The sequence below is a fragment of the Hylaeus anthracinus genome, unplaced genomic scaffold (genome assembly GCF_026225885.1).
Source record: "Hylaeus anthracinus isolate JK02 unplaced genomic scaffold, UHH_iyHylAnth1.0_haploid 11997, whole genome shotgun sequence".
Classification (NCBI taxonomy): domain Eukaryota; kingdom Metazoa; phylum Arthropoda; class Insecta; order Hymenoptera; family Colletidae; genus Hylaeus; species Hylaeus anthracinus.
In genome coordinates, this window is record NW_026534344.1 from 921147 (window position 1) to 932907 (window position 11761).

Sequence of the window (11761 nt, forward strand, 5' to 3'; positions counted from 1 at the left end):
GGGGGGGGAAGGCCAACCGATCAGATAAAATATGGACGGCCCCCTGAGAAATGGCCCAGTCCGCTCGAAGGCTTTTTCGGAACTTTGAGAGTCAATAGTCTGGCTTTCCGATTGATTCAAACGTACATACACGTCGAACGCAATGAAAAACAACCTTGGTTAACATTATTACGTGACAAGGTTTCTCTCGAGGTACCAAACTCGCTAAACAGATTTGGTCTATCAACTAAAGTCTCCTACAACGTTTCGTTACTTAATCTCATCCAATAACACGTGGTTTGATTACATTGTTAATCTTTTAGTCACAAGACTAAGTCATGTACACCTTCGTTTAGAATCGCTTATAGCCTTCTCAATGATTCGAAACAATTAACGCGAGAATTGCGTTGAACGAACAAGTTATCGTTACAGTCACCACGATGACAGAAAATAAGTGATAATATACCTAGCGTTGCGATGTCCCATGTACTTTTGTTTCACGCGAAGTTTCGTTACGTATGCCTTATCGGAGCTTGTGGACCCTTGAGACGATTCGTCATGATCGATAGCTTCGTCCAGTTTTTCTACAACTCGACTTCTGAATCTAGATAAAAAGATAATAATAATTTATATTTTTAGTTTGTTAGTCTTTAAATATGGATCCTCTTCAAAACTCGTATACGTTACCTAGAATACCTTTCTCTAAGGTCTATATCGTCGTCGTCACTATCGGTAAAAGCGCTTTCATCAGTCTCTGTCGAAAAGATAACGCATGATTTCTAATCTTCTTAAAAACGCATCAATTTACACGCCATATCTACTCACTTTCTTGTGTATCACTATATCGTAAGTGTTTGTCATGACTTTTGCCCGAGAACGTTGCGTTACTGCGACTATCGGATGAACCTGTAGGACAGCATATAGTTGCGCTGGTCGAACTTTTATCCGTGTAAATGAAGCTCACGCCCGGTTCGCTGCCGTTTCTATAAAAGAACATGCAAACATACTCAATAAGTCCACGAGTTACAAACTTTCCACTTTTCGTTTCTTCAGGTTCTTCTATGTCGTACCTCATGATGACGCCTTCCTTCATCTTTGCCAGTCTATCTTTTAAGTTCTCCATCATGTGTCCTTTCTGTTTATTCTCCACACTCGCGCACGGGGAGTCTACGCTACTGCTTTGCTCTTCTTCTAGATTATCGTTGCACCTATCCGGAGTACGCGAAGAACAAGGTTGCACGGAACACTTTTGTATTTTTGTTTGACTAGATTCAGTTTTCATAGGAACATTCAATTTGGGGTCAACCGGGTTTTCGTCAGTCGTTTGATCTGATGGTAACTGGTTCTTCGCTATCGCGGAACGAGTTGCTTCGGGTTCGCTTTGCGTACCGCTCGAACATGCACCTTCGAATCCCTCTGCTTGTCGTTCTGCAACAACTGCGTACGTTTAAGTTATTATTACTGCGATACGATCATAATAGATAACGAGTAACGTTACACAGTACAGTTGTTTATCTTTTACTCTGAAACAGAATGCTATCCGCTACCTGTTTCTTCGTTGCTTTGGGTTGGAACTCTCTCTGCTCCTTCAGATTCGCTACGTCTTTCCTCGCTAGCTTCCGCAGTGTTTTCATTGCTATTTTGAGTATTATCTTGGTGATCGATCACGCCTTCTAAACTATCTTCGCCGCCACCACACAACGCAGCTCTGGTGGCAGGATCGTTTAACATTCTACTAAGAACGTCCGTCATTCTCTGCATTAACGAAGTGTGAAGCACTGGTCTAGCTTGTGCAATTTCTAGGAAACAGGGGGAATCAATTTGTATTTTTTTTTAGAAAATATTAGCGACTCAAAAAAAAGGTTTGAATTTAATTTCAAAGCACCTATACCGTTACGTCGACCACCTTCGCGTTCAGGTCGAGCGTCTGGACCAGTATCGGACCAATCGCCCCTAAGTCTCAATCTACGTACAGGTAGAGGCGATCGTAACCTCAGTTTCCTTCCTTCACCTTTTCCTGCCGCGACGTCTTTCTTCAATTGCACGGTACCCTGGTCCTAAACGAAACAATTAATGTTGCAAACTGATTCGCGTGATTTTATTACGACTTTACGACAAGATGTTAATACCTTTACGTTGAACAGATAAAGATGATCGCTGCTGTAACTAACAAGAACGTCTTGCCCATCGGGACTGTAGTTTAACGATGTCATTCTATGAGAGTTCCCTTCAAATTCGGGAACTGTGAATCTGCATAAGGCAAGGTACTCTCTACTCCTATCTGGCCACCCTACAAAATTATTATACGCATTTTTCATCTTTTCCAGGTATCGAATTATTCACTTAAACGAAATGTAAAATTACCATCAGCTGGAGTTCCGAGCATTCTTCGGTCAAATATTCTTACTGTACTATCGGAACAGCCAATCGCTAGTTGGTAGGGCGAAGCGAGATTTACCGACAAGGCAGTTATAGCTCTTTTACAAGAAATTAGTACATCCTATAAGTACGTAAAATACGATCACTACTTCTCAAATTTTCTGTGATTAATTTATTTCTGTGACCAGTGTACAATTTACCTTCCTACAGTTCAAGGCATTGCATTTCTCCTTTATTCTAAGATCAAACAATCTTACAGTTGCATCCTCCCCACAACTGAGAAAGGTGTGTGATTCACCAGGAAGTGTTGCTACCTCATAAGTAGTGCCACTATGACAATTGAATTGATTATGAAACGTTTCTGTTTTCCTCATTAAATCTGCAAGCGTCAATGTTTTATTATAAATCAATAGGGTTGTGCAATTATTGACATGATCAATAGCTATTGAGTCTTCACCTGTATACAAAATAGTGCCGTCGCCGCTACACGAAACTATCCGATGATCTCCGCTGTTAGGCAGAAACTTTGCGCTAAATATATTTGATTTGTGACTGGTTTTATAATCTGTCATCACCTATAACAATGTAGTGATCATGTACAATTTTTTTTTTCATCCTTTTTTTCATAGAGTTATATAGATAGATAATTAACAAGATGGATCTAGATTGATGACTCTAAATGTCAAAATTAGCACCACATGTATTACATACAAAGGATTTTGTTCATTTGGCAGGGATCTGCATTTCTATCTATGTCAATGTTAGACCTTGGCTAGAATTAACTATTTTAACTATGATATTTCCTTGAAAAGGTTTATTGCCAATGTAACTTCCTCAATCATATTTCCTTTTGGTAGAAATTCTCCATGTATGATCTTACATAACAGGTTCCCTTTGGATAAGAGATCCATGAAAATGTATCACTCTATGCAAGAAGTAACCTTGGTCTACAATGTATATTTATAATAACAATCTTAATAAAGCCAACATTTTTGTACATTATAAATTTGTCCTATCAGCTGCTATGGCATTGAAACAACTGCATGGAATGTAATAGTGCAAAAATAGTTTTGCCAGAGATATATAATACATACTAAAATAGTAAAACAAAAATTCATCAATGTATTAAGAAATAGAGAAAGGTGAATGCATGAGACTCCACTTGAATACATTTTACCACGGGTGGAAATATAAATAACCTTGGCACAGAATTCTACAAGACACAACTATACCTGAGATTAATGTATACAACAAAATAATAAAGTTCTTTAATGTAACTTGCATCAGCAAATCAGTCCATTTATAAAATGAACTGTTGAAGCTATAATAAGCTTAAATAAATAATTTAATTAAATTTAAAAAAATGAAATACTGCTCTAATAGTAAATACTGTTTTAAAAAATAGTTCTCAAATGGCTTATAAATATAATAATTTAATTTTACTCCAAGGGACTGCTGTTTCTTTATTAATGAAATCCATGGAAAGGTAAACTTCGAACAACAATGCTTTATACAGGTTTCCTTCTCAAACAAATCTTCCAATTACATACACTGACCAAAATACTTACCTTGTAATCATAAGCATTGGTAAGTACAAGGTGTAGATCATCGCTACCAGACAGTATCAATTCACCAGTATTATTCCAAGAGAGAGAGTTTACACAACCGTTATGCACTTTCAATTTCTTCAATAAAGCCATACGCTGTATCATCTGAAGACTCGCTGAAATGGGTCAAGTGGAAATGACAATATAAACACAAGTTCAACGAGCACGACAAATCTGCAAATCTTTTCATTTCCATCTAACTCGAATTTAATTACTTTAAACGTAAGAGCAGTAAGAAAGGTCATCTCAAGATCTAGGAAAGTCAATGCAAAAAATATTTCTTATATCACTGGAACGTTATTTAGCTATGTAACGATTCATCTTTATTCAAATACGAACGGGAAGAAAAAGATTTTGTAGCCTACAGCGTTAAACTACGCAAATGTCGTTATTGAATTTTCACTTGAAAACATATCGCTCGAAAATACCTTTACTGCTGGAATAAAGCTTCATCTTGGAGCACTCATTGTACGGCAGATAATAAATGTCACGGAACAGATTCGAGCGTGTCTTCTTCATGGTTCAGCCTTGATTGTTACAGTCGTAATTTAATATCAATTTGCGGGACGCATCGATCACGGATTAATGTCAAATTCCCAAATATAACCGAGGTGAGTGACGAGTGGAGCGAGTCTGTCAATCAGCAAGGAACTTTGATGTATCGATCGAATTAGAAACCGTGTAACATGCTCTTACGCAGCAAAAATTTACGAGGATTGTACAAAAACGACATGGCACTCGTACTAAAAATAAACCCCGGAGCTTCGAAAATTTGTGCAATCAGATGAGCCGCGATCACTTCTGACCAGAACAGCTGAGCGAATGTATACACACACTGCGCTGAAAAGAAAGTGCGCGAGAGCTTGGTCATTCCGTAGGACTATAATCGATGTCGACAGTAACGTAACTGTCAATTAAAGAACCCACCATCAGGGGCGGATTTATCAAGAAACTAGAAATGGATCTCAGCTAATCGACAAATTTCGAACAACGAACAGAAGGTGAACAGCCTCTGGTACAATATTTATTCGATGAGAAGTAGGATTTCAACTATACAATGAAATTATTTTCCACGTTAAACGAACGAAGTCTTATCAAGTATCTCCATCTAGTATCGTGAATACTTCAATGTGCGTGGGTTAACTGGTTTTTGAAACTTCCCGTGTAAATTGCAATATATCGGATGATTCTAGATATGCAATATATTGCAAAGAGAGAAAAGAAAGATGAATTTTGTGCTAAAAATAATATAGTAACATCAGCATAGGAAATATAGATAGTGTCGGATAATTTTTGCTTAGTCGTAAGAGTTTTGAAGGCTGACTACAATGTCTGACACAGTGCGGGTAGGAACTACTACCAAGACTTGAGGAATATAGTTTGTGTAGCTAAAATTAGTAGTCGCGAGGATGAGTATTCGTATTTGTTTATATTTTCAAAATTTAAATATGTCGCAATAGTTTCCAGTTATCGCTGCCTTGCACCTCCCTTAGGTGCGCCACTGTCTAAGAAACTAGCTAACTGATCTAATACACCATAATCATCGTATCGCCGATAGATAGTCGCAATCGCCGCCATGAATCCATAGTAACGAGAATTCATCAAGCACAGAACTAATAAGAATAGAAAGATAAATATGTTTCCATTAGCAGGCATTGACAAGTATAAATCCGCTACTGTCTCTCTTCCTACGCTAGGCACAACAAATTAAAAATAAAAATTGAAGAGAACGTGGCTATTCTGTAAAACATATGTTTGTTTCTTCTAAATCTCCGCTTTTATATAAGAAGCGTTTCCTTTAAACAAGATACATTTCACAATACGTGTCAGATAACATATGTGTTTTCATATCAAATATCAAATACAAGTGCGTATATTGTGTTCGATATTTTTATTGATTTACTTCTGGACCAATACTATTGAATGTTCATAAACGTTTTATTTATAGTAACATATTACGTCAACGGAATTAAAAAGTAAAGATAATGGAAGATTACAGTACAATACATGATAGTGATATATTATACACGAATATGTAAGATGAATAGTTCCATTAAAGAAGTAGCATTTAAGTTAAACTGTACAATTAGTATTTTATTGAAAGTATACAATATGTATATCGTATCCACCTACAGAATTTGGCTGATATCGATACATTGGGTGCATTCAGCAGACACAACTAACCACTGATCATTGGGAATTTTCTGCTGAACGAATTACTCACTAGGCTTTCATCGGAAAAGGAAATTTAGAGGAAAAGTACCAGGAAATGAAGAGAAATGTACCATGTAACTAAAGAAATCAAAGTAGCCCGCTACTCCACTGTTCGCTCACCGTAGTGCTCAGTTTAGTCCGCTCACTGATAAAACCTAGTGTTTTCTAGTAATATGAATCATGGATCGGAATCAGTTGTCTTGAGTTGCCTTGAGTTGCCTAAGTGAAATGCTCCCATGGAGGCATGTATCGAGAAGTTTACATTTTTTTTAGGAAGACCCTAAGGATTAGTGCCAAGTGATTTCATCACGGTCCTGATTCATTTAACTTCGATTGTATTATCGCTTCTTTCAAGTTTCTATTATCAGTGGAAAAAATAAATGTGCTCCTTAGGAAGTACTGTCCAAGCCACGCAAAGGCTTGGTAGGGTTATGAACATTTAGCACTTCATGAAAAGCTGATTGGTATAATAATAAATAACACGAAGTGATTTGGCACTAACCTCGTTAAAAATGACAGTTATGGATTTCTTTGGTTGTGCCTTTTTGGCTTTTGGCCCACCGTTAGCCATGTTTACGTTTACCGTTGCGGCTGAACCTGTCAGAATTATTGTACTAATAGCCAGTGCTTTTTTTTGGCTTATTTCTTTATTATTGTCATCGGTGCTCTGGTATGCCGTAGTACCACTTCAAAATCACCTTGCATTTGGACTGGTATTCTCTGTGTTATTTCAGGAGGCATTCAGGTGATTAAATTAAACATCATACTTTATCTTTCCATCTTTCATATGACATGTTTGGTGTGTTATCTATTCCCTGTTTTAACACATTCACTATGGTAGATTTGAACCACAATCTTTGGATCTAATATATCTTGTACTAGACTTTCATGTACAGCAGTGAATGTGTTAATATTCTGCAAAAATGACATATTTGTATATTTTTGTTATTTTTTTACAGGTACCTCTTGTATTGGGTACTTCGGAAAGCAGAGAAAGGATTAGAAAAAGTGACTACAACACACGTGGCAGATAGCAGACATGTATTTGCCTATGTGTGTGGTTTAGGCTTTGGTTTTATGAGTGGTGCCTTTGCTTTAGTCAATGTCCTTGCGGATGCAGTCGGACCTGGAACAATGGGTCTTCGACAGGGTTCTGAATACTTTTTTATAATATCCGCTTCAACAACTCTTTGCTTTATTCTATTACATACATTCTGGGGTGTCATATTCTTTGCCGCTTTGGATAACAAAAATTGGGGACAAGTTATGTGGGTCATCTGTTCACACTTGTTCGTATCATGTATGACCTTGATGAATGTATATCAAGCTTATATAACTACTACTTTTTCTGGTTATACAATTCTGATGATAACAACTATGCTCGCTTTTAAAGTTGCGGGCGGTAGAGCTCAAAGTATAGCTCATTGTTTTACAAGAAAATGAGAGCAAAAACGCGTCTATGACAAAATTAAAAGATAGGTAGTTGGGATTAACAGAAATGGACATGACAAAATATTCTTCTTAGATATTAATCCATGAAAGTTGGTTGCTACTCCAGTATACGCTATGCGTCGAATTATGTAATGTTAAATTAGCAACCCGATACCTTTATTCTTTGCTATTATTAAACGAGCCAATCGACTAAAATAAATTAATACAGATGCAAGATGTGTTAGAAGTTACTTAATTCAATTTCATCGGTAAATCAAAGTATGTCATAGGCCATGTACCAGGAGTTGGGCATTGACTAATTCTTCTCAGCTAATTTAATCGTCAGAATTAATCGTAATTAATTTTAGTTTATTGTCACTTTGATTAAATGTTGCCCAACACTGCCATATCGCCCATAATTTCAAATGATTACAGTTGTTGCGCATTATTCCACATGTCGTGGTATAGGTAACTCAACGCTTGCAGACTATTCCGCGGCTAATGATATAGGGCAACCATCGCGAGCAAAATATTTCACTGGATGCAAATGGGTTAATAATTTTCACTATTGACCAAACTCGATAGAAAAATCCGTTAAGTATATCAGTATTACTTATCCTTCGAAATGTAAATGTTTGTCACATCTTGTAAACGTCTGGTGCAAACGTCGTTCTCGTTTTAAACAAATAGCCTGAGAAAGTTTGCTCCATTAAAACTTGATACGTTCTAGCATGGAATTCTTTGGTCAAGTTGCTAGTCCGTCCCTTAACCCATCGAAACAATTGTAATACCGAGTCAAGATAATATTTTGATTCAGGATCTAGTTGTACCTTAAATGTACAACACCGTATCTCAAAAGAAACAAGTCTAAAATGTGTGTGAATGTACATACTGTAAGAATGCATGAGCGTATGTATGTATTGTACATGTTGTATTGGATAAAGAAGAGTAAATTTGTGAATCGGTTCGCGCCTTAAAGTTAAAAGTAAACTATTCAGACAGAGTATATACACCTGATGATATAATATGTAAGGAATTGTTCATTAGTTTTTGTATATATAAGATCAATTAACGATCATAATTTAGGTGTTTATTACACATCTGTATATTTGGCATTCTGTTTCACTTACCACTTCACGATGGTTTATTACTCAATTGGTATTATATTTCGTATGTCATTCAAATAAAGACCATTTTTGTACAACTAAAGGTACATTTAATAACGATCCTTATGTAATTAAACACCACAGGATGAATTAATTTCAGTATCATTTTATTAAAAAAAGAGGAAACATTTGCAAAAAAAAATACTCTTATTAGGTGAAGATGTTAAGATAACATTATAAGTTGGAAAACGAAATTAATCATGGACAAGATATTATTCGGAACAAATTCATCCACCGTTTAATTGTACAATTAAGAAATATATTTTATGTATCGTATGCGAGATCAAATTTAATAGTACGATCATAAATTTTCACCCTGTGGAACAATTGGATTCCTAGTCAGTTATTGATTACGTCTAGGAACTTGTTAAGGAAGCCATAAGTAGTTCCATTTTGTTTAAAAAGTTTTTCCCTTCCATCTTATCCCACCGGACTTCTTTGAAGGAACCACCTAAATTTTCCCACTTCCTTTCCCGTACCAATTGCCCAGGGAAGAAATCTTTCCTAGGAGAATGAGCTATCGCTACTTGCACACCCGTTTGTGGTTCACATCTAACAGCTATCATCCTAAACCAACAAATTGATTTAGATTCATAAGAAGTTTCTGGTTTTTAACGATCGAAGAGAATGCGAATAAATACCTATCGCCTATTGGCGACGCCAAAATACAACTGCTAGCGTTACCAAGTGGTTCCACTGCACCTAAACCGAGATGTGAACTATTGGCTAAAAATTGCCAGCCCATACATTTTGCTAATTGTTGCACCGCTGTTATTTGATGCTGATAAATCTGTAACGATATAGTAATCATCAATAAATGCTCGGTAAAGACTAAAACAATATCAAAATTCTAATTACCTGACAAAAGATTAGGTCGCGTAGTTCTTGAGGTTCGTAACTCATGTGCATCACTCTACCGTCGCGACAAACGCACTTTAAAGATTTCTCCCCAACATGAACAACGAGCGACGTTCGACACACACTATCATAACCGTGCGTTAAAATGTTAATTTTCACGCAAGATTGTGTGGGGGAGTTCAACGTGTTCCAATGTGAAACAATTAAAGGATCCTTGACTTCTTTTGCTATCGTATCTAAAACGTACTCGGTTCGCAATCTCATAAAGAAGTGTTGAGCTTGTTGAATAATTTGTTCTAGCAGCGTTTGACTTTTCGTCATTTCCAATAGCTCGTATCTGTCGGCAGCCGTTGGGCCAGCTAAGCATCTCCGTTTACTAGGCCCAAGAGGTCCCGATGATGGATGTGGAAACGGATGATGAGTATTTTTGTGGTGTACTTCGCGCAATAGTTGATGCAAAGAATGTTCTAACACGTGATCGTGATCGCTTTTATGAGGGGGAGGAGCAGTAGGTTTCTTATCATTTCCTGTACTGTGACAAAGTCCTATAATTAGTTGAATTCCAGGAAGTACCTGCGATTATTAAAAGTTTGAATAATAACAATATATTAGACGTATTAATCGTAAGAACAAGAAAATTACCGTCGCCATTATTTGATTACCGACAACCATATGAGGTATGGGCGCGCGTAAATGTACAGCTTCTCTTGCCAATTGACTGAACAACTCTTTGCAAAAGAGAACATTCTGTGCAGCTTCTAACTTTTGCTGCCAATGCATGTCTGCACTGGAACTATGTGCACTGTTGTTGAGCAAACTAATATTTGCGCTACACAGGTCCTCTTGATCTGTAAAGATGATATAATTTAGTATTTGATTACAAATGGTACAATAAATGTATCTTCACCTTTCTGGCATAGTACTTCTATGTATGCGACTCCTTGCAGTTCGCTAGGTATAGTAACGCGCAACGCGGAAGCTTTCGGATTTGAAGCATGATGAGCTTGTACAGATGCGGTACTTCCAGCGCTAGGAGAGGCAGGAGGACTACTACTAGTTTTTTCTTCCTCTTCTGCCTTTGTAACTTCAAACATACCCGTCTGAGGAAACTTGGAACCAGCTGTAAATTTGTATAGCGTTAAAATTTGAGTTTATAAATAATAATTCGTAACATATAGAGTACAATTATGAACCTGTTCGATAACTAAGATCGCCGATAATCGAATTGGAAACTTTTTTCAGGCGCCAGTTTTGCCTCAGTCTCAATAGTTCAATATGAAAATCTGGTGTTGATCTATTTCTAGCTAATTCATTCTGGCAATTTTTTAATCTGTCTGCACCCATCATAATGACAGATGCAGCTCCTGCTAATGCTTTCTTTCTAGCATACACTTGTATCATAGGTTTCACTTCAGCTGGCTCTTGGGACACTGGATCTAGAACCATGTAATGCTTCTCTTTTGCTATTGCTAGAACATCTGCTAACACGCATACTTCGGTTAATGCGTTTCTGTGAACGAATACACAATTATAAGCCTTGAAACCTTATAAAAATACATTACCATAGTATTAGTATACAATCTGTAACCTTAATTTACTTCTGACGCTGTCCCACGGCCACAAAGAAGACTGGAAAGAAGCTGAATCTTTCGTGTCTTCCTCGCCCTTTTCTCCACTTTCCGATTCCTTTTTTACGTCATCTCCATTAGTTTTACTAAAGTCAATTTTCTGCGCAATTTTTGCCAGATTCTCGGATAACGTAAGAGGCCTGAAAAACGACGACTTCTTTAATTATTTTGCAACACGTTACATTATGAAACGTAAACACAATGTTGACATCAAGGTTAAGTAAAGCATATACAATAGATTCGCTTAGATTTAGCTCAATTGATCCTCAGTTTTTTGATAATGACTGCATTTGGTAACAAACGGAAGTACTCACGCTTGATAAATTTCTTGGCCATCATAAGTGATCTCTTGGATCTGATTCTCAATAGGTGCTTCCACGGAGATGTTTACCGAATACGCCATTGTTGTTTTCTTAACGAGGGCACTTCTGCGCCTACGAGATGGCAACCGGACCGACAAACCGACTAGTATAGGTTGCCGCATAGCAGGGGTAACTGG

At 37.1% G+C, this 11761-nt stretch overlaps 3 protein-coding genes across 4 annotated transcripts; 1 reads left to right on the top strand and 2 right to left on the bottom strand.

Annotated features, from left to right (window-relative positions):
• Nucleotides 1-4845, bottom strand: LOC128889782 (DDB1- and CUL4-associated factor 6-like). Of its 2 annotated transcripts, none has more exons than XM_054147753.1 (12): nt 4394-4845; nt 3927-4081; nt 2816-2933; nt 2559-2737; nt 2344-2479; nt 2109-2269; nt 1871-2036; nt 1527-1778; nt 1050-1416; nt 805-962; nt 667-733; nt 1-583 (listed from the first exon to the last, which is right to left on the bottom strand). In XM_054147753.1, the coding sequence occupies exons 1-12, from the start codon at nt 4482-4484 to the stop codon at nt 412-414; spliced, it is 2022 nt and encodes a 673-aa protein (XP_054003728.1). In that variant the 5' UTR covers nt 4485-4845; the 3' UTR covers nt 1-411. The 2 variants fall into 2 exon arrangements, with proteins under 2 accessions (XP_054003728.1, XP_054003727.1); XM_054147752.1 differs by having other exon boundaries at nt 2-583; nt 1865-2036; nt 4394-4842.
• Nucleotides 4846-6281: 1436 nt separating this feature from the next.
• LOC128889784 (gamma-secretase subunit Aph-1) lies at nt 6282-8616 on the top strand. The gene is made up of 2 exons (XM_054147756.1): nt 6282-6924; nt 7139-8616. Exons 1-2 carry the CDS (start codon nt 6692-6694, stop codon nt 7620-7622), a joined length of 717 nt encoding a protein of 238 aa, XP_054003731.1. The 5' UTR covers nt 6282-6691; the 3' UTR covers nt 7623-8616.
• Nucleotides 8617-8812: 196 nt separating this feature from the next.
• Nucleotides 8813-11734, bottom strand: LOC128889783 (mediator of RNA polymerase II transcription subunit 17). The gene is made up of 8 exons (XM_054147755.1): nt 11577-11734; nt 11223-11402; nt 10828-11144; nt 10542-10754; nt 10277-10482; nt 9635-10207; nt 9418-9566; nt 8813-9343 (listed from the first exon to the last, which is right to left on the bottom strand). The coding sequence occupies exons 1-8, from the start codon at nt 11663-11665 to the stop codon at nt 9133-9135; spliced, it is 1938 nt and encodes a 645-aa protein (XP_054003730.1). The 5' UTR covers nt 11666-11734; the 3' UTR covers nt 8813-9132.
• Between the last annotated feature and the right edge of the window lie 27 nt (nt 11735-11761).

What these genes read in the sequence shown, in the direction of transcription:
- LOC128889782 (XM_054147752.1), bottom strand. Translation starts at nt 4,484, where the DNA reads ATGAAGAAGACACGCTCGAATCTGTTCCGTGACATTTATTATCTGCCG. An exon ending in CCAATGCTTATGATTACAAG is followed by an intron (nt 2,934 to 3,926) that starts GTAAGTATTTTG and finishes ACATTGTTATAG; the next exon opens with GTGATGACAGATTATAAAAC. An exon ending in CGGCACTATTTTGTATACAG is followed by an intron (nt 2,738 to 2,815) that starts GTGAAGACTCAA and finishes TGACGCTTGCAG; the next exon opens with ATTTAATGAGGAAAACAGAA.
- LOC128889784 (XM_054147756.1), top strand. Translation starts at nt 6,692, where the DNA reads ATGACAGTTATGGATTTCTTTGGTTGTGCCTTTTTGGCTTTTGGCCCA. An exon ending in TTATTTCAGGAGGCATTCAG is followed by an intron (nt 6,925 to 7,138) that starts GTGATTAAATTA and finishes ATTTTTTTACAG; the next exon opens with GTACCTCTTGTATTGGGTAC.
- LOC128889783 (XM_054147755.1), bottom strand. Translation starts at nt 11,665, where the DNA reads ATGGCGTATTCGGTAAACATCTCCGTGGAAGCACCTATTGAGAATCAG. An exon ending in GCGACCTAATCTTTTGTCAG is followed by an intron (nt 9,567 to 9,634) that starts GTAATTAGAATT and finishes ATATCGTTACAG; the next exon opens with ATTTATCAGCATCAAATAAC. An exon ending in GCGTCGCCAATAGGCGATAG is followed by an intron (nt 9,344 to 9,417) that starts GTATTTATTCGC and finishes TTGTTGGTTTAG; the next exon opens with GATGATAGCTGTTAGATGTG.